Raw genomic sequence first — 22,257 nt, forward strand, 5'->3', positions numbered from 1 at the left:
GAAACCTAAACACATGTACTACTTTCTAGGGGAATTTAGTATCCTATTCTCAAAGACTCTCGTACCTCACAAGATTAATGTTGAATGCTTAGATTCTACAATAAAGGACAACCCCTATTTATAGTAGCTAATCCTAACAGATTCGTGAATAACAAAGCTATTCCGAATCAAACTAGAACTAGAAAATCTTCAACAACAAATCATTTTAGAACTAGTATTCTTCAATAACTATTCCTCGTATGTAGGACTGGTATTCCTTTATAGAACTGTAATTCTTTTTGCACATAACTTTTACAAAACACTTTGAGTCAACAAATAAAATCCTCTTTTTCCGTCCTGGGCCTGTTAAGAAATTTACTCTAGACATAGACACTGCATATGCTCCATCGCCGTATCAATCTGATTATGATATGTGGTGTCTTTTTCTGTCAAGAAATGGTGTGGAGGAACTTAACATATCTTTATATAGTTATCAAAAGCCAGATTATCAGCTGCCATTTTGTTTACTCTCTTGCAGGACAATTAAGAAACTGATAGTCGGAGGTCTCTTTTTTGATTTGCCTGTAAATGCTTGTGGTATATTTTCTAATGTCACTTCATTAGCTTTCTTCAATGTTACATTTAAGCGCATTGTTTATGGAATTGCCTCTAGTATTAGTACTCCTAAGCTTGAGAAGCTGGCTTTCGAGGATTGTGGAGGGATCAATAAGTTTGAGATCAGCCCTCCAAAGCTTGAAATCTTGTCTGTTATTGGTTCTATATATGATCTATATGATTTTGGTGATTCGAGATGGTTGGCACTACATTTGAAAGCCATTAAGACTCTTTGGTTGTGTGGCTCTTCGTTGGAGGTGAGAATATAACTCATTTTACTTGGCAAATGGATGGATAGATACAATTCTTTATCTTCTGGTGGTTAATTTTGTTTCTTAATTCCTATTTTTCAAGTGTATGCGTGTATCTATGTTTTCAACTGCAATAAATCTGCGAGTGCTGAAGCTATATGGATTACATTTTGGTTATTGGGATCAGCCTCTCGTTTTTATGCAATTGCTTCAAAAATGCCCCAACCTATGTGAACTGCATATTATTGCGGATGAGGTAGAGTATATATTTGGTAATCATGTATGATTCTTCTTGTTTTGCTTTTTCAAATGTCCTCACAATTGTGTTTGCTTTTCATATTGCTGATGCTGCTTCAAGGCATTTGAAGGGTCGAAACGGTTTCTTATTTATTCAAGAGCTGCAGATGCTTAACACAGTTAAGATTGAAGAATTCAGTGATCAATCCGCACTGCAAATGCTTTTTATGAAAACACTGCTCTTAAAATCCCCTGCGTTAGAGAGAGTTGTTATTGTGAAGTCTTGTGGTATAAATGCCTCTGAGGTGAGAAAAATCCAAAGGAAGTTGCAATGCTTCCCTCGTGCATCTCCAAAGGCACAAATTGTCTGCGCTGGCAACTACTATGCGGGTATGAATGAGGACGGGATGGATACCCATGGTGTTAGGCTTTTAGAAACTTAGTATGGTGAATCTCCATGGGTTCTATTTGGGTGCAGCTTAGGAATGTAAGCAAATGTTGTGTTGGAAGTTGAAATGTTTTCTAAGTTGTTCAGCATGGTCGAGATATTTGTAATCAGCAAGCATTGTGGGCAATTAAGAATAATGTTCCTATATATATTTGCTTTTGTTAATAAATGCTTGTCTTGAAGGCCGGGCTTGAATTTCAGCCTACATTGCATGTTTCCAACACTATAATTTGAGTGCCTCATTATATGTCTTAGGTTCAGAATTAGAGGAGATGGCAGCGATGAATACTCTGTGGCGGTAAAGAGTGTGAAGAAGACCTGCCATGTATCATAGAATCACAATAATAATCTTGTAATCTAACAGGAATATACCTTTGTCCTGTAGATCTTCTAGGCTGAATATTATGAAATTCATTTTGAGTTTCATCTGGCAAACCACTCTTTGTTGCTGAATTTTGAGTTGCAGGCAACGAGATGTCTTGACCAAGTGAAGGTGCTGATAATGGAACACCTAAAGTGGAATGACCATCAGTAGCTATATCATGTTAGCATCATTTGTCTTGAAGGTAAACACTTGTTCATAAAAATGTGCAGATAATGGGTGTTTGACACATTAAGTTGCATGTAAAACACAATATCTGCAAGGGGGAGATCAGAGCTGCTTGGAATCTCAAAGCTCTAGCTACATTTAACACATGTTGATGCTTTAATTTCTTTATGCAATTGCATTCTGCTGTGGGGTGTTTGACACATGATTTTGTATGTAAAATATATGCCTTTTTCTGCATAAAACTCACTCATATTAATCTCAATACCATTATCACTTCTTATTATTGATTGTCTCTCACAAGAGTGTGAAAACGTTGAAGTAACCACACTGAGGTTCCCAATAGCAATAAATCAACAAGTAATCAAGGTTGGTATAATGTTGTGGCTGCTTTGTGTTACTTGCAAGCAAAATTTACGAACTTATTCTGAGTTAGTTATGCTCCAACGACGTGATAGCTTATTTATAATTCAAAGGAAAATTTGTCAAAATAATATTGGAGTGAATAGTACATGCAATTGTGGTTTAAACTTTTTTTTAAGGCTCCATTGAGGCATTCTAAATTGACGAAAAATGCAATTAGTGAATAGTACAAAAATTCATTTTACTATTAATATAATAGAGGAACATTTGTTTCAAATATCATAATCAAAATTTAAATTTATTCATAACTTTAATTTATTCCTGGTTGCCCAATGAACGCTCCTCCTATTTTCCCACATGTCACTATAATAAATGCTCCTTCTATTTCTACTCCCGAATAAAGATTTTTAAAAATTAATTAGAATTGAATTTCTTTCCTGGCTCAACTCACTCACCTATTATTTTTACGTTCAATCAAATCTATTGTTTTGCTTTTTCAAATGTCCTCACTGTTGTGCTTGTCTTTCATTTCTTCTTGAGTTATAGTTCGGTCTGAAGGATGACAAAGATGCTGCTTCAATGCTTTTGGAGGATCCAAATAGTTGCTTTGTTAGTCATGAGCTGAAGATGCTTAACACAATCAAGATTGAATCGAACTGTGCATCCGCACTCCAAATGCTTTTTATAATAATGTTGCTCTCAAAATCTCCTGCGCTAGAGAGATTTATTGTGAAGTTTTGGGGTATGAATGCCCCCGAGGTGAGAAAAATCCAAAGGAAGTTGGAATGCTTTCCGCATGCATCTTCAAACGCACATATTGTCTTCACGGACAATGACAATGATTCTATGGGTATGGAGTACTGGTAACATTGGTTTAGCCTTTCACAAATTTGGTCTACATGGGTTGAATCTTTAGAAATGTAAGCAATGGTTGTGTTGTGTGAGCATATAGCCATTAACGTGCAATCCAACCATCAGCTTAGACTTTTAGCTGAGATGGAGCACATGTTTCAATTTGGTATCAGAGCCAGACCAAAGGTCATGGGTTCAAATTTCAGCGTCACTCATAAGCGACTACGGTTTACCGGTCCACGTGTTGCTTGGAACCCACCGCTAGCGTGCAATCCAACCCTCAGCTTAGGCTTTTAGTTAAGATGGAGCACATGCTTCAATTTGTTGGAAGTTAAATGTTTTCTAAGTTCTTTTAGTTAAGATGGAGCACATGCTTCAATTTGTTGGAAGTTAAATGTTTTCTAAGTTCTTTTAGTTAAGATGGAGCACATGCTTCAATTTGTTGGAAGTTAAATGTTTTCTAAGTTGTTCAGCATGATCGAGGTATTTGTAATTAGCAAGCATTGTGGGCAATAATGTTCCTCTATTTGCTTTTGTTATTCAGCAAGCATTGTGGAAATTTTTGACTGGACCTTAAACATATTTCTCAAATGCATTTTTGCTTTTGGATTTTTATCCAAACGCATATTAGCCTTTGGGGTATTTTGTTGAAATGCCCACGCATTTATAAAATGAGTTTGTATTATTTTGCCAAATTGAAATGCGTTTGACATATTAAAAAAAACATATTTGTGTTCCTAATCTTATGTGCTTGCAGAGGAATCGAAGGAGAATGTGTGTCTGGGGAGTTTCGCCGACTCGGGCTTGCAGAGTTGCGAATAAGTTCATAGCATTGAGTTCAAAGTATTCTGTAGTCCATAGATTGTTTGCCATAATTAACAAGCAAAACAGAGGCCAATTATTACTAACTAAATCATTTTCGTGTAAAGCTAAGTACAATAATATCCACTAACTGAAAATGCCTTTCTTTTGATACCCATGGTATTAGGTTGCAGCTTTTCTAATAGTATGGTTCTATTTGGTTGCAGCTTAGAAATATAAGCAAAGGTTGTGTTTGAAGTTGAAATGTTTTCTATTTGTAATCAGCAAGCATTGTGGGCATTTAAGAGTGTTCCTATCTATATATATATATATATATATATATATATATATATATATATATATATATATGTATGCTTTTGTTAACAAATGCTTGTCCTGAAGGGCTTGAATTTCAGTCTACATTGCATCTTTCCAACATTAAAATTTGAATGCCAAATTATATGTCTTAGGCTGGTTCAGAATTAGAGGAGGTGGCTGTGATGTGGCCGTAAAGAGTGTGAAGAAGACCACTCTCTGTTGCTGAGTTTTGAGCAGTAACTTGTAAGTGAAAGGTGCAGATAATGGAACACCTAAAGTGGAATGACCATCAATAGATTATAATCATCTGAAAATGATATCACTGGTAGAGAGGGATTAAACAAAACAAATCATGCATGTGCCTTACTTGCTCAAGAATTCTTAGCATCATTTGTCTTCAAGGGAAACACTTGTTCATAAAAATGTACATCTCGATCTAGATATGAAAACTGGACCATTTTGTACGTCATATAAAATATTTCCTTTTACATTATTAGCAGGATATTCAATGAAAATGCACTTCCTTCCTCTGAATGTCATTTTATGTCTTAACTGTGGCTGTGTGGATGCATAACATAAACAACCAAACACCTTCAAATGAGCATAATCGGTAGGCTTACCATATGACCCCAAAACTGCAAGGGGAGAGCTGCTTGGAATCACAAAGCTCTAGCTACATTATTTAACACATGTTGATGCTTTAATTTCTTTATGCAATTGCATTCTGTTGTGGGGTGTTGAAAAATGATTTTAATTCTATTTTTCTTGGTCTTACAGTATTACTTTACAGTCTTACTTAATATAGAGTGTTAGTAATTATTCATATGTTATTCAACCCTATCATTCTCTTCATATAAAATTAATAATGAAATTAGGAGGCGCAAATGGTATTAAATCTTTTGAAATTAAAGGAATATAATATTTCTTTAAATGACAAGAGAAATTTACATCCATTATCATGCACAGTTTAGGTCATTGTTACTATGGAGTATATTATATATCACAAGAGTGTGAAAATGTTGAAGTAGTCGTATTGAAGTTTCCAACTGCAATAAATCTACAAGTAATCAAGATTGGTATAATGTTCACGCTACTTTGCCTACTTGTAAGCAAAGTTCATGAACTTATTTTGAATTAGTTGACCAGTTGAGTTGTGCTTTTGGTAAGGACATGATAGCTTTTATTTATAATTCAAAGGAAAATTGTCAAAATAACCTTGGAGTACGGGAGTGAATATTAAGGCTTTTAATTTTATTTTTTCTTTCTAAAGGCTCCATTAAGGCTTTCTAAATTGACTAAAAATGCAATTGAATCGTAATATTAAACAACCTAATTAAGTGTTACTATTGATGGAGTTAACAAATGACCTCTGACTCTGTGTGAGTAACCTCTCAAAGTGAGGGGCCTCTTAGTGCGCAGTAAGTAAATATCTAGCCTATATATATATATATATATATATATATATATATATATATTCAGTTGAATTATCATGATTTATATCCTCATATCTAGATGCTTTGTCGAGTCGGGGCATGTTGAATCCTAAGGGTTGGGTATTCAACCTTTTGGGAAGAACAACAACAAATGACCCATGGATGCTTATGTGGATTTGACGTGTACAAATACATTGAGCAATCATTTTCACAAGCGGTAGGCTATTGGCAGTTTAATGTAATTGCAATACATTATAAAAATTTAATATTGATATATTTGTCGCCAGCATAACTTTTTATTTTATTTTATTTATGTTCAACTAGTTATCACACGGGCATTGCGCAAATAGTTTGATGTCTAATGTGTAGATCAAAGTACCTACAAGGTCCCTGTACTATAACGTTTTGTTCAATTTAGTCCTTATACATTTATTTTGTTCAATTCAGTCCTTCTACTTTAAAGTAGAAGGACTAAATTAAACGGAATAAATGTACTAAGACTAAATTAAACAAAACATTATAGAGTTAATAGCCAAAATTGTCATCGACTATAGTGATTTTTCTAAATTTTGTCCTAAACAACTTTGGTGTCATAAACTAGTCCCAGACTTTTGTAGTATTGCTCAATATTGTCCCCCGTTAGGAAATATGTCTAAAGGGGTTAAGTACATGGATAAATTTAGTAATTTCAAATTTCGGTCTTCCATGCCCTTATCGAAGGAGGAGCCAGAGCCGGAAAATATCCGTGCTCGCCTGCCGTAGAAGCTGGAAGGCGTGGGTGTGGAGGAATTGGTGGTTCTCCGGAGACTTACCTTGGTGAGCAAAGCTCGTAGAAGAATGGATCCCGTGAGCACCGTTTTCTCCATGGCCGGAGCTCCGGACGCCGTCATTTTGGAATTGCAATAGTAAGAGGGAGGAGTAGTGAGCGGAGGACGGAGCGCGTCGCCGTTGTCGACGAATCTGTGTTTGGGAGTTCCTGGCTGCGACTCCCAAACAAACGACATGAAAACACCACCGTAGTAAACCCTGAAAGAGGAACAATTCGAAGACCTAAATTTGAAATTACTAATTTATCCCTATACTTAACACCCTTTTGACGGATTACCTAACAGAGGATAATATTGACCAATAACACAAAAGTCTGGGGCCGGTTATGACACCAAAGTTGTTTAGGACAAAATTGAGAAAGAACATTATTGTCGAGGACAATTTTAAGTATTAACTCATTTGAAATTACTAAATTATCCATGTACTTAACATCCTTTTAATGGATTACCTAACGGAGGACAATATTGAGCAATAACACAAAAGTTTTGGACTACTAATTTATAACACCAAAGTCGTTTTGGACAAAATTGAGAAAATCCACTATAGTCGAGGAAAATTTGGACTATTAACTCAAACATTATAGTACAAGGACTTCATAGGTACTTTTACCCCAATGTATATTTTTAAATTAGTGATTCAGAATTTATCAAAGTATCATTCGGTATCCTGGTGTATATCAATTCAAGATTATCAAATTTTTCATAAAAGAATATTTCAAAATGCATAACTATGACCTGTGACAAAAATATTGGATTAACTGGTGCAATAACAATTTTAGAGGGGAGCACCCTCAGTGGATATAGTACCCTAAACATAGTTTACATTCATCGGAATATATACAAGGATATCTAGAAAAAATAAATGATATGATAGAGGGTAAAATAAAAAAATTAATAATAAAAAAATTAAAATCAAAATATTATGAATCATTCATTTCAACCAATAATTACACAAACATATTTTAAAATAAAAAATAATATGAACCGTTCATTTTAATAAACAATTAAACTAACATTTTTTAATTCCTGTTAGGCCTAACTTTATTAGCTCTTATTAAATTTGTAGATTTGTAGATGTAGATAAAGCCATTATTAATTATCCACACATTCATCACAATGCTATATAGCGCATTGGAAATTTGAAATCAGAGAGAAATACGCATACACGGATGTATTTCAATGCTATATGGAACTCCCCATATGGCCATATCCAAGATCAAATCCCATAAGATGGAATATATGAAACAGGAACCCTATATTCTCAGATGGAACTAGCTAGAAAGCTGCTAATTAAGGTTGTTGTTTTGGATCCGATGATGGATATAATAAGTCAGCTTCCATACGATGTAAAGGACAAGATTTTAGAGTGTTTGCCCACTCGAGACGCTGCCAGAACTGCTCTACTCTCGACTGACTGGAAAGATGTTTGGTTGCGCCATGGGCGGCTTGTGTTCGATACCCACTTCTTTGAATGTCTCAAAAAATGCAAGGGTGATAGACCTGTTGGGCTCGTCAAGGTTATAAACCACATTCTCTTGAACCGTGCTGGTCTGGTTAAGAAATTTAGTTTGTGCATTTCTTGCCCGGAATTGGAAGGTCCTAAGCCGCAGCAGTCAGACATAGATTGTTGGTGCCTTTATCTATCAAGGAATGGAGTTGAGGAGCTTAATATCACTATATTTGGAGAACAATATAAGCTGCCGCCTTGTATAATCTCGTGCCGAACAATTAAGCAATTGAAACTTGGGGGTTTCCATTTTGAATTGATTGCCCGATAAATGGTGCTGGTTGTATATTTCCTGGCGTCACTTCACTCTTTTTCTATGAGGTTGAATTTAAGAGTAGAATTAATGGAGGATTCGTCTCTAATCTTGAGAAGCTTTCTTTCTGTTTTTGTGTTGGGATCAATAATTTTAAGATCTGTGCTCCAAAACTAAAAAGTTTGGATTTGGCTTTTGTTTTTGATGCGTTAGAACCCAGATGGTTTGGGCTTATTGCTTAAATTTGTTATGGGTGAGAATCTTTACTTTCTCCTCATCGTAATGAAAGTGTGTATGCCTGCACGAGCACCTCGATTGATGTGCGGGCAGCTTAATTGGGCGTTAGAATGTGCTAGAGTTGTATGTTTGCGTGTGGTAGATTAGAGGGAGGGAGAGGTATAGTGTGGGAGTTGTATGTTCTTGAGTGGGAGTTTCACAAAATTAATGAGTGAAATGGGCATAGGTTCTCCCACCTCGGACCATTATGTTAATATGTTAATGTAGTCTACCCCTCTACTATATTCAATCCTATTGGGTGGGAGTTTCACAAAATTAAAGCAAGGAAATTTTGCCTTTTGAAGGCAAAGATTATTATTATTGTATTTTTTTTTTTTTGGGCCTTTTGGCTCAGAGTTCCTCTCATGGCTAATTTTTGTTTCTTTTACTGTTTTTAAGTTTGATGAAGTTGTAGTAGTTGCACAGGAGTTCCCAACAACAAATCTGCAAGTAATGGTGATAGATTCAGACTTTGGTCAGATCACTGTTGCTTTGGAATTGCTTGAAAGATCCCCAACCTATGTGAACAGAAGTTTCAAGCAGAAAACACACTTTTTGAGTGGTTTGATTTAAGACATGTACTCTACCGAAATCATGTTTTTTTTTTTTTTTTTTTTTTTTTTTTAATTCTTCTCAAATTCACTTACGGTTGTATATCTCCTACACATTTTTTGACTGGTTTGATTCTTTAATTTTTTTTTTTTTCATTCTTGTTGAGTTATAGTCGAGTAGATGGATTGACAAGGATCTTAAAGATGCTACTTCAATACTTATGAAGGATTCTTGCTTTATCAATCATGATTTGAAGATGCTTAAACAAATAATTAAGATTGATGAGCCCTTGAGCAAAGACATTGGAAGTGTGTTTTTATACAATTAGCACTCATCTCTTTCCCAGGCCAAATCTTTGAACTGCTTTAGTTTTAACTTTTAAGTATGAATATTTAGTGATAATATAATGGTAGGGAATTGTTTACAATATTATATTCCAAAACATCATTAATATGTTTTGTCCTCCTCGTGACATTGAAGCTGCTGATGAAAGACTTATGGGAAATCCAGAAAGTTACATCATTAATCAAGATTTGAAAATGCTTAACACAATAATGAAGATTAATTCATTTAGTGGATCTAAACGTGAAATGCTTTTTGTGAGAATGCTATTCTCGAAATCCCATACACTAGAAAGACTTGTTATTCAAAAATATGAGAATATATATGGAAACTTGCACGGCGGGTCGAATTCGAATTCGTTGGCAGTTGTTGCGCAAAGCTCATATTCATATTCTCTTTGTGAACTGGAACTCAGACTATTAAGATATATAAAGTATGTCAACATCATTATATGAGGTTGCTTTTCGTATGTCCAAGTCTAGCTTTTACTACTTTGATTTACGAGAAATTTACCGTTCTTATTTAAAAGTGAGTAATGTTGGTGATAATGAACCACAATCGATTTAATATTCCAAAAATAATATTTATATATACACACAAAGTATATAAAATATTATTGGATATTTATCCGAAATATATATATACACACAAATATATATATAACGGATCCAAAGGTTATATATACATGTATATCTACGAAAAAGATATACCAATATATATCAACCAAAATTGAAACTAATAATCCTCAGATTATAAGTCCAATCCAACTAATATATCAAAAGAGGGAGAACGGATTTTTGCTTAAAAGCATAATCCAAACAAGAAAGAAGGAGAAGGAAGAAAGAAATGTACGAGTTAGGCAAGGTGCCTTTCTTTCCTTAAAACCTTATTTGCCACCTCCCAAAAGTGCAAGGAACGTTGTGGCCTAGGTCTCCCAAGATAAAACGTACAACGGTTCGACGTTTGAGCACCCAAACGAATGAACCCGACGAACAAGAGCACGGGCAAAACACAACTTCAAGAAAGGAGTAGAAGCAGAAGTATTTTGAGGCTGAAAAAATAATATTTTTCTTGTGTGTTTCTAAAGCTACTGCTCAACTCCTTCTTTATAGGGATTGAGGAGTGAATAGACTTTATTATGGCATTTAGGGACACCCCTACAACTCCTGTAACAGCAACCATTAACATGAGTGTTAATTCAAAAAATTAAAATTGAAATTAATCCCATAACAGCTGAATTAAATCCCAACAGTCACTAACAAGAGTTTCAGGCCGAACTTTCGGCCAGGGAGCTAAACGAAACAATTGATGTTTCGTGGTGGCCAACCAAAAAACCATTCATTTCGAGGCATTACAATTAAGGTCTACCAGTTTTCGAACGATATTCCGAGATTTGATTTGCACCCCCCTGCGCGCGAGAGAAAGTCTCTATGCTATACAATTCATTAAGCTTAAAAAGAGCTCATGTATAAATAGTGGGGCAAATCCTCTTCCCAAACCAATTTGGGACAAAAGCTCAATTTTTCCCTTCATTTTCCAACTCAAATGGGTCTACTTTGAGAATCAATATCTCAATCACCCATTATCCGTTTTGAGCGTACAATATATCAATCTCTTCGTCTCACTACGAAGAACCCGAATACACTTTGACCCGACCCAAATCGGAAGTGGACCCCATTGATAATTGTACCACAAAATAGCCACTTAATATGCCATTTATGCCATTTTAAGCTATTTTTTCCAACAATCCCAAACATGAATGAAAAATTGATTTTCAGGGTATTTTGAAATTGAAAATAAACTGTGTTCAACGGTCGATCCCTGCATAGGATAGGTAGGGATCACTATACCATTTGAACCTTCCCTTGTGAAGACATGTTTACTCTACTGGCTGTATGATAGAATGCGATCTCTTTGAACCGACTGCCGTTTGTGTAGACGATGACATATCTCACACAGGAATCTCCCAACCATGCTCTGTTCTCATGAGTGTGCCCATTTTGGTCGTGGGTCACCGTCCTAGTTCTGCAAGAGTTTGTGAAGAATTGTGCCAATCAATTATCCTTTGAAGCGACCCTCACTTCTCTCTCACATAGGCGATTCTTTTTCGAGTATCCCGCATACTCACACATGTCAACCGACATTCGAATCATTAAAGCATCAACATGCTAGCCTCGTGCGGGAGTCACTATTTTCAACGAGGAGTGGTAGGGAGTCCGAGACCCCCACAGTGACACGCTCCATTCCATAATTTAGTTGTCCCATTGAACCTAGGTGCCAGCTAGGTTGGGTATCGACTATATAACTTTTAGTCCAAGGGTTTTAGACCCATTCCTCGTTCCAATTTCTCAACAACCATTTGCTTACCCTCGGGTTAGCGAGTTAGCGGCCGCTACGTTATCTTTTGACATCACGTAGTCAATAGAGATAACCCCTGTTGTGAGAAACTGTTTAATGGTATTCTGTCTACGACTTATAAGTCTGGACTTACCATTCCACATCTAATTCTGTACTTAATCAATTTTTGGCTTGACTATCGCAATGCACATAAATTGGAGGTACGAACTACCACTAGGAACATTCCCGAAAAATGGCATAGTCATTCGGCTTACTCGCTCGCGACACGAGTGTAAGGCTCTCAGCTTAGATCCCGTCGGATCTTAGCTATCACAAATCATTTCGAGAATTTTCATCTAACCAACTGCACTGGCCTATGTAAACACGTAGCCTGGACTTAGTGTCCTTTGACATCCGTGCTATACTTTCCAAGTACGACTAGATATCCCACGTAGTGCAGTCCAAAGTTACGAGCATACCTTAAATATCTCATAACTCTCACTATTGCCTTCTAGTGCGCATCACTAGGGTTATTCGGATATCGACCGAGTTCGTTAACCGCAAGGCAATATCTGGCCTAGTGCAACCCATTGGATACAGTTAAACTACTAATAATCTGAATGTATTCTTCGTGAGAAATACAATCCCCGTGATTATCGGCTAGTTGTACGTTAGTATCTAACGGTGTCCAAGCCACTTGATTATCATCCTTTACAAGGATTCAATCAACTCAATGAGATTGATATACCACGAGACCATACGGCCTTCACACGATTTTAATCTCGAAGATTAAATCTGTCAATCCCATGCATTCATATCAAATTCAAATTTAACATGTTCAAGGTAAAATTGATCATGTGATCGTTACTGCCCACGTTGAGTTTATCGTGTATAAAGAATCAGTGATTTCACCGTCTATCGTACGCAATACGTAGACCCACTTGTCACTTTATTTATACTAAACTCGTTAGTCATCACTGCATGATCAAAACCTCACATGCCAAATACTGAGGCAATTGTTTCGAACAATACAATGATCTCACCAATTACACACTTTTCTTTTCACAACGTGGAACCACAGAAGCCTCAGGTTGTTCCATGTCTACTTAGAAAGCGATACATCCATTTCGATGAACTTCCAAGTCTCGCTAAACGGCTTTGGCAAGTATCATTCTAATGGATTTCAATTCTCATCACAAGAGAATATATATCAAAGTAACTGTGGCACTCGCGTTGCACGTAATATACAATTACATGCCTGGCCCTTTTACTTCAATGCAATCAACCGGTTTTATCTTCCGACTAGTGATCTGTTTAGGATCCCGAGGTTTTACAACCTGAAGAAGAACAACCAGTTCCAAGTATGATTCTCTAAGACATAATCTACTTTACTCTCGGTAGCCTCTCTCGAGTTGGTCCACCTGTAGAAGTCAATGCTTTTACATACGTTCGAGGCTCGTTTTCTAACAACCATGTCAGAAAATCCAATTTATTTCCTAGTAAACAAGTTAGAATATGCGCGTCACATTCTAGCATGTACGTCAGAAAATATGGACCAGGTATTTTTCAATCCTAACTCTCTTGCTACGTCTAGCTTTGAGCTCGGGTTCTCTTTCATACCCTTCAACCATAGCTACGCCAAAGTTCTTTTCAACGTGCTAGGTCCTTTATTGAACCTTCACAAAAATACATTTTCCAAAGATCGATGAATTTCTTGATTCAATTTATTGTGTTCTTATGTACATCCAAACTATAGGACTCGTGTACTAAGAACCAATACACACCTTTGGCAAGACACCCCCACATTTCAGGCATTAGTAGGAAAATTTCCTACGTACCCACAATTCGTAAGAATTTCATGCGGGTAACCTTATTTAAAAGGTACTTGTCCAAAGTATTGTCTCACCTCACATACCTTGAGGTAGACCCGAACTTATCAACGTCTTGATATTTATGTTCGACAACAACGTTCGATTGAGGTGAATACCGTACCGTACTCTCGAGTACAATACCAACGCTTGCGCCGAAATCACCAATAGGTGTTTCACGTTCACCACATCGATCGTTCATAACCGCATTAATCCACAATTAAATTGGTTATCCTTTTATTCTTATAAAGAATAAACATGTGCTACACGTTAGCACATCTCGTAGGTGCGAACAGATCAGCACTTAGGAATCCATTCGGTTTTGACCGAAGGCCACAAACCTGAACCAGTGCTCCCGAAGTTGAAGCACGAAGCAGTGCTTAGTATTGAAGCACGAAACATGCTACACAAAGCACGAATCATTGCTACAATTTAAAGCGCTAACCTCAAAGCAATCTTCCATTGCTTTAATTATAAACCCACAACCTTTCGTTGCTTAGTTTATAATTTCAATGCTTATTAGCTAATTCCAAAATTAGCCAAGCATACTTTCATTAGTGCTGTCAAGCACTAAAGTAACACGAATCTATGCAATGCTAGTTACTTAGCACTTTAGGTGCTAATCTCAATTCAACTCACTGAATTGAGTAATTCTAATTCCAAAGGAACTTTCGTGCTACACATTAAACAATTAGGCTTTATTAAGCCTCAACACTTAATCAACCATATTAAGCCTAATCAAGCTTAATTTCGGGTACAACAAATCAAAAGCTCAACTAGCTTAATTTGACGTCCCAACAATTTGTCTCAAATTACATTTCATACTAGTATAATTTGGAAGTTTGATCAAGTTAATTATAACACAATTAACAAGAACAAATCAACCAAATTTCCGACTAGTTGAATCAAACTCATATAATCGTTCTCAGAATATTATTTAAATATTCAATACTCGAGCTGTGACGCTCACGATTATATGGTTATTCCAATTTTGACAAACTGACCCTTGAAATCCTTATCGTTCTACATGAACTAGAACCGAAGTCCTTTTACCAGATTTCAACCATGTAACACGCTTGTTACATTTCGTTCCGGCCGTTAAGCCATTTTAGCATTTTCCACATAGTGCTACGTGGTGCACTACGCACCCATGTTGAATCATTTTATACATTTGACATTATTCTAACAAATAATTCGTATGTACCAAAATTCAACTCAATGGAACAATCATATTTTTATTCGAATAAAAATATTACAAGGATATTACAATATTTATTCAAAATAAATAAATAGGAAAACTACATTGGAAACAAATTCCTTATTCCTATCTCGTAGTAGTCCTTCAACCCGTGTGCCTTGTTCCATTTTCCAACCGTCCACTCCACGAAGGGTGGTTCATAGCGCACATCGGGGGTACCTCGGTTGTGACCTCACTTGTCCAACGATCCACATGTATTGAACATAGCGAAATTGTCCTCAACCTTTTCACCAGGATGGCGATTCGCTTCAAAGTGGCATTTCTCCTTCTTCTCATAATCTTCTTGAAAGCTATGCTTCCGCTTGAGTTTCTTTCGATTACGATTGAAGTCATTGGTCTCACTACCATAGTCCTCAGACCATGTAGTCATTACACCATCATAGGATCCTTCTTGGCTTTAAGCCGATCCGTTAGGCAACACAATAGGTACCAATTGTGCCATTAGCCACAGGTCTACCAGATCGTGAACCAAAGATCTCCGGAGCACCATTGTGTGTTTTTGCAACTCCCATGGAAATGTCATTTCCAATGTTGCAGCCAACAACTGGCATCACAGAATGTGCAACATCGTTGCCGTTCCTACCATTTGAATGTGCACCACGAGCAACATTCATGGATCCAACACTTCTGGAATCCATCGACTTGTTCATTATCAAAATAATAAGGTTTTAAGATTGTTGGTGATAATGAACCACAATCGATTTAATATCCCAAAAATAATATTTATATATACACACACAAGTATATAAAATATTATTAGATATTTATCCAAAATATATATATACACACAAATATATATAAAACGGATCCAAAGGTTATATATACATGTATATCTATGAAAAAGATATACCAATATATATCAACCAAAATTGAAACTAATAATCTTCAGATTATAAGTCCAATCCAACTAATATATCAAAAGAGTGAGAAAGAATTTTTGCTTAAAAGCATAATCCAAACAAGAAAGAAGGAGAAGGAAGAAAGAAATGTACGAGTTAGGCAAGGTGCCTTTCTTTCCTTAAAACCTTATTTGCCACCTCCCAAAAGTGTTAGGAGCGTTGTGGCCTAGGTCTCCCAGGATAAAACATACAACGGTTCGACGTTTGAGCACCCAAACGAACGAACCCGGCGAACAAGAGCACGGGCAAAACACAACTTCAAGAAAGGAGTAGAAGCAGAAGTATTTTGAGACTGAAAAAAATAATATTTTTCTTATGTGTTTCTAAAGCTACTGCTCAACTCCTTCTTATATAGGGATTGAGGAGTGAATAGACTTTATTATGGCATTTAGGGACACCCCTACAACTCCTGTAACGGTAACCATTAACATGGGTATTAATTCAAAAAATTAAAATTGGAATTAATTCAAAGAATTAATCCCATAACAGCTGAATTAAATCTCAACAGTCACTAACAAGAGTTTCAGGCCGAACTTTTTGCCTACCATCAGGCCTAAACCACCACTTTTGGCCGAGGGCTTCGTCCAGGGAGCTACACGAAACAATTGATGTTTCATGGTGGCCATGCTACACGAAACAATAATTGTTTCATGGTGGCCAACCAAACAAAAGTTACAGTGAAACCATTGTGGCCAAGGTGGATGGCTAAATTAGAAAATGATACCGAAACTTAGCCCGTAAAGTCTACCGATTTTCGAACGATATTCTGAGATTTGATTTGCACCTCCCCTGCGTGCAAAAAAGAGCCTCTATACTATACAATTCAATAAGCTTAAAAAGAGCTCATGTATAAATAGTGGGGCAAATCCTCTTCCCAAACCAATGTGGGACAAAAGCTCAATTTTTCCCTTCATTTTCCAACTCAAATGGGTCTACTTTGAGAATCAATATCTCATTCACCCATTATCCGTTTTGAGCGTACAATATATCAATCTCTTCGTCTCACTACGAAGAACCCAAATCCACTTTGACCCGACCCAAATCTAAAGTGGACCCCACTGATAATTGTACCACAAAATAGCCACTTAATATGCCATTTTATATCATTTTAAGCTATTTTTTCCAACAAGTAATTGTTGAAGCTCGCTTAGTATCTATGTTATTTAAGTACTCCCATAGTGAACTTGGTTGAAGGAAAGAATGGTGTTTCCGGGTTTGATTCCCACAAGTGATGATTTCCCTTGGACTAGTTTCCGTACCTCCCAGAGCGAACGAGTATTAATTAGGTGGACCTGGTCCGTTAGACGGACTTAAAAAGACCCGGACCACCTCGTGGTTTACACCAAAAAAAAAATTACTCCAAACAATTTTGTATGAATTGAAGAGTACTTGCAATTAATTAATAACTTAAAACAAAAAAAGAGGTGTGCTAGTGCATTCAAAAATTGGTAAGAATTCTCACAAGCCATTACACGTACACTACATACCTACTGAACTTATAGTAAAGATTGAGGAGATGCATAAAATTGAAATGATTATTTGTACACAATTTCTACTTTTGTACGTGTAGGCATTAATGAAACGTAAAAGTTCCTACATAATTTTAAACTCGCAATTATAGTTAAACATCTAACCTTGAGCAATGAAAAGCTTCTCAATTCCTAGAAAGAAACCAAGTAACACCTTGATGAATAATTGCATTTCATACCTAAACCAATTAAATCGGTTAAACTTCAAAGTGCAAAGCATTTTTTGTGCTTAAGCCACATAAGATCTGTGGTTTTCTTTTTGGCTTCTTGATAAATGCTGATGAATGTATATTTCATAGCATCACTTCATTAGTTCTCGAGTATGTTTGGTTTGGACGTGATGCTAAAGGAATTTTTTATTTTTTATTTTGGATAACAAGAGAAACCTTTCATCACCATTTCTATGTGTCTATCCATACATTATGGCATTGCTACTATTATCTCTCACAAAAGCGAAAATGTTGAGATAGCCGCAAATGGTTTACTGGATCTACAACTCAAATACTCTTTGTGAAAATGCTACTCTTAAAATCCCCTGTTCTAGAGAGTGTTGTGGATCTACTACTTTGTATAGTTCCGTACCCAATTGAAACTTTGAGGTTTCCTCTTAAAATTGCTTGTTGTGCCTTTTTGGGCATTGCATTGTCATCATTATTGTTGTTATTGTTGGGCGTCAGCCGGGTTGGCCGAGTCCAGCCCCTGCTCGATTCGAGACGTAGCGCTGTGGCTTACCATGGAGAGATGTGGTTAAAAGTGTTAATGTCCACCTACCTATCACCAATTGGTTTTAAGTAGGATATGGAAACCAGGTACCATAGAACTCTGTGGTTAAGCGTGCTTGACTTCCGGTGACCCCCTAGGAAGTAAGTATAGTGCAGCGCTGAGATCTAACAATTGGTATTAGAGCCGAGGTCACGGGTTCGGATCGATGGCGAGGCGAAGGCCGAGTCCCGTCCCAGGTGGGATGTGGGCGTAGGTCAGGCCAAGTCCAATCCCACGAGGGGATGGTGGGAGCGTAGGCGAATGACCGAGTCAAGCTTGCTGCGCAACTGGGCTTAGTGATCAAAGGTTGCGGCAGGTGCTGGGAGGGGGATTGTTGAGCGTCGGCCGGGTTGGCCGAGTCCAGCCCCTGCTCGATTCGAGACGTAGCGCTGTGGCTTACCATGGAGAGATGTGGTTAAATGGTTAATGTCCACCTACCTATCACCAATTGGTTTTAAGTAGGATATGGCAACCAGGTACCATAGAACTCTGTGGTTAAGCGTGCTTGACTTTCGGCAATCCCGGGATTGGGTGACCCCCTGGGAAGTAAGTATAGTGTAGCGCTAAGATCCAACAGTTATTGTCGTCGCCATCATCTTGTTGCATCTTTTGCAAAACATTTTAGAACACATTATTATACCACAAAAGAAAAAAGAATACACTATTATAATTTAATATTTTATCACAAGCATTTGTCATATCTCATATTCTTAAAATTAATAATAATATAATAAAAAGAATACTTGGCTTTGGACCTCATCATGCCCATTCCCCTCACAGGTTTAAACCAATATGAGAATTGAGGAGCAATTATCATATTTTTAAAATTAATAATAATAATATATTCCTTTAATTTAATTTAAGTAGGAGTGCGCAAGCTTCGGTGAAATTCGATTGATAGATTGGATTAATAAATTTTAGTTAATTATTTTTTAAATAAAATACTTTGGTTTGATTAATAGTTATAAGTTTTACTCTCTCTGTCTCATTTTATTTGTCTTTCTTCATTGATTATTTTCTTTAGTAATTTTTAATTATTTTTAAATTTAATTTTTTGTGTTTAATAGTACTTTTAATATAATTTCTAAATACATAAATTTTATATACTAATACTAACCAAGGTTGAAAAAATCATTAGGCCCCCGTTTTTTTAAAATTGTATTTTTTTAAAAAAAATAGTTAAACTCCCGCCTAGGCCGCCTAGTCCATGGCGACCTACTCGGAGCCTATGCGGTTGGCCGCCACCTAGCGCCTATGCACGATTTTTACAACATTATACTAAACTTAATATTATCAAAAATTGAATTAAAAATAACTTCACAATTAAGCCAAACAAACAAAATGGGACAAAAGGAGCATAAAACTTCAATTTAATGAATAATTCGCTTGGAAACTATTGATTAATTAAAATTTTAAATGAAAAAAAAAATCCCTAAAACTAAAATGAAATCCTAGACCCTAGTTCAATATAATCCTTCGCCCTTCAGCCCTGTGACTCAGTCGTCTCTCCGTCTCCACTCTCTATGTATCTCCACCGCGATTCTTCAGTCTCCACCGGCGGCCGGCCTTAGTCTTCTCCGTCTGGCGTCTGCTACTCTGCTCTGTTTCCCTTTCGTCTTACCTAACATCATAGGTGAAGAATAGAACTATTTTAGCTTTTGATTTCGATTGACGCCTCACTATTCTTTCAATTCAATGGCTCGACTCGAAACCATAGCGGATGCAAGTATGGATTTAATAAGTGAGCTGCCGGTAGAGATAATGGACAGAATTTTGGAGTGTTTGCCCACCCGAGACGCCGCCAGAACTGCTCTGCTCTCAAGGCATTGGAATCATGTTTGGTTGCAGCATGGGCAGCTTGCGTTGGATTGGAAATTCTTCCATTGTGTCCGAAAGTTCCAAGATGATGAAGGTAGAACCTGCGTGAACATAATCAATAATATCCTCTTTCTCCATGCTGGGCCGGTTAAGAAATTTACTCTGCAGCTTTCATGTGCTGATGATCCTATGCCCCAACAGTCTAATTTTGATAGGTGGTGTAGTTTTCTATCAAGAAATGGTGCGGAGGAACTTATTTTTATATAATTATCCAGGGCCACAATATCAGTTGCCATTTTGTTTACTCTCTCGCAGGACAATTAAGCGACTGATAATCAAAGGTCCCTTTATTAATTTTCTTGGATCAACTAATTTATTTGACAACTAAGGAAATGATTTTTGCCGCTACATCGGGCTATTTGATTATGAGAACTATTTTGAATGTTTGGTCAAACTCATGAGGCAACCTACATTTTGTTGTTTGTTTTGTTCAGCTTGGAACGTTCCTAATTGCTCATTTCGAATCGTCGAGCTTGACTCATTTCGAATCGTCGAGTCTTTTGAATTGTTTGTTGGAACGTTCCATCAGGCTCATTCTGAATCGTCGAGCCTGACTCATTCCGATTCGTCGAGTCTTTCTAAACAATTATGCCGATAATGGCCTTTGCCACAGGTTATAATAGTGGTTGTTGGTTGCCAATGAGTCATATGTTAACGAATGATTTGTGGTTTTGAAAGTATTGCATTATAAAATAATGTTGATGCCCATGTAGCTAAAGTTTTCTGTTTTGGGAACTTGTGTATAGTATGATGGAAGTATATTTTGACTTCGATATAGTTTAAAGATTGAGTTTTGCATCTATTTATTACTCTAATGCTTTTTGTATTCTATTGGGATTACTTGATCCGGGGTTGAGAGGAGTACCATGGAGAGCTGTCGTAGGCTTCCAAATTAAAACCTTACAAACGTAGTAGCGGGAGTAAGGATCGATCCCACGAGGAGTAACTAGTTTAACTTTTGTGCTCAAATTAAAGGTAGGGGGGTTTGGAATATATCGAGAATAAAGATAAAATAAAAGAGAATTTAAATAAACAAGAAATTTAATTGAACGAATAAAGCAATGGAAATAATATATTGAAAACACTAATAATAGAAAACCTTGGTTAGTAAAGATCCACCACCGGAATATAACACTAATCATTGATTCATAAAACAATTAATATGCAATTGAATATTTGTCGTGAAATTATTTCATTTCCGTTTTCCCTTAGTTGTAGGTAACTAAAGCACACGCGGTTTAATTACCCCTAACTACTAAATAACCTAAGACAAGCGCTATAGATTTAATTTAATAGCAGCAATAGGAACTAGGAAAACCGACAAACTAAATAACACAAGCACGAGCGGTTGCATTTAATTTAGGAAAATATTCTACCCGAGTCCAATTATCACTAAGCCGTCAATAATTAACCCAGATGCTACTGAATATTAGAATAATTTGTTGCACAACATTATCTAATATAGCAAATAATTATATCAAGTAAATAACTAGTAGGCCTCCCTAGCAATTAAATGATACAACTATTCAAATAACTTAGAAGAATATTTAATACCCAAATGCATAAAAATTGTATAATAAAAATAAATAAATAATCTTACAGCATAATCAATTCCGGGGCTTCAATTCACTAAACCAAGCTAAAGAAATTAGCAATGAATGTACATTGATAACAGCTTTACAGAATAATCGAGAGGGGAAGAATGAACGATTTACAATAAAAAACTTCTACTATTTATATATTTCCTAAATTAATTTCTACCACCCAATTCTTATTGTTTCTCGCTGCATGACAAATTCCTCCGCTGCTGCCGCATGACTCGGTCGACCATCTCCACAAATTAAAGTGGACCAAAAATCATACTTAGTTTTGTCTTTTTGCTAATTATGATGCTTCTATATGTTTTGTCTTTTTGCTATGAAATGGTCCAAAGATCATACTTAGTTTTATTTGAGGATTCATAATATATGTATTTATAATGCATATATAGATATATACTTGTACAGTACATAGTACGTATTCTTATTATATATTATATATAATATATATTATATAAGAATATATTATATATTATATAAAATGAACTAATTATTAGATAACATTAAATAATTAATGTAAAATTATT

At 36.2% G+C, this 22,257-nt stretch overlaps 1 protein-coding gene across 1 annotated transcript in view; it reads left to right on the forward strand.

Moving 5' to 3' along the window:
- Window positions 1–321: 321 nt before the first annotated feature.
- Window positions 322–22,257, forward strand: part of LOC109147248 — a 61,007-nt gene continuing 39,071 nt past the window's right edge. Inside the window, exons 1-2 of the mRNA XM_019294894.1 lie at window positions 322–851; window positions 949–1,101. Of these exons, the coding sequence (XP_019150439.1) occupies window positions 411–851; window positions 949–1,101 (594 nt within the window). The 5' untranslated portion in view covers window positions 322–410. The remainder of the gene's footprint in view (window positions 852–948; window positions 1,102–22,257) is intronic.

This window comes from Ipomoea nil, unplaced genomic scaffold (assembly GCF_001879475.1).
Source record: "Ipomoea nil cultivar Tokyo-kokei standard unplaced genomic scaffold, Asagao_1.1 scaffold1978, whole genome shotgun sequence".
Lineage (NCBI taxonomy): Eukaryota > Viridiplantae > Streptophyta > Magnoliopsida > Solanales > Convolvulaceae > Ipomoea > Ipomoea nil.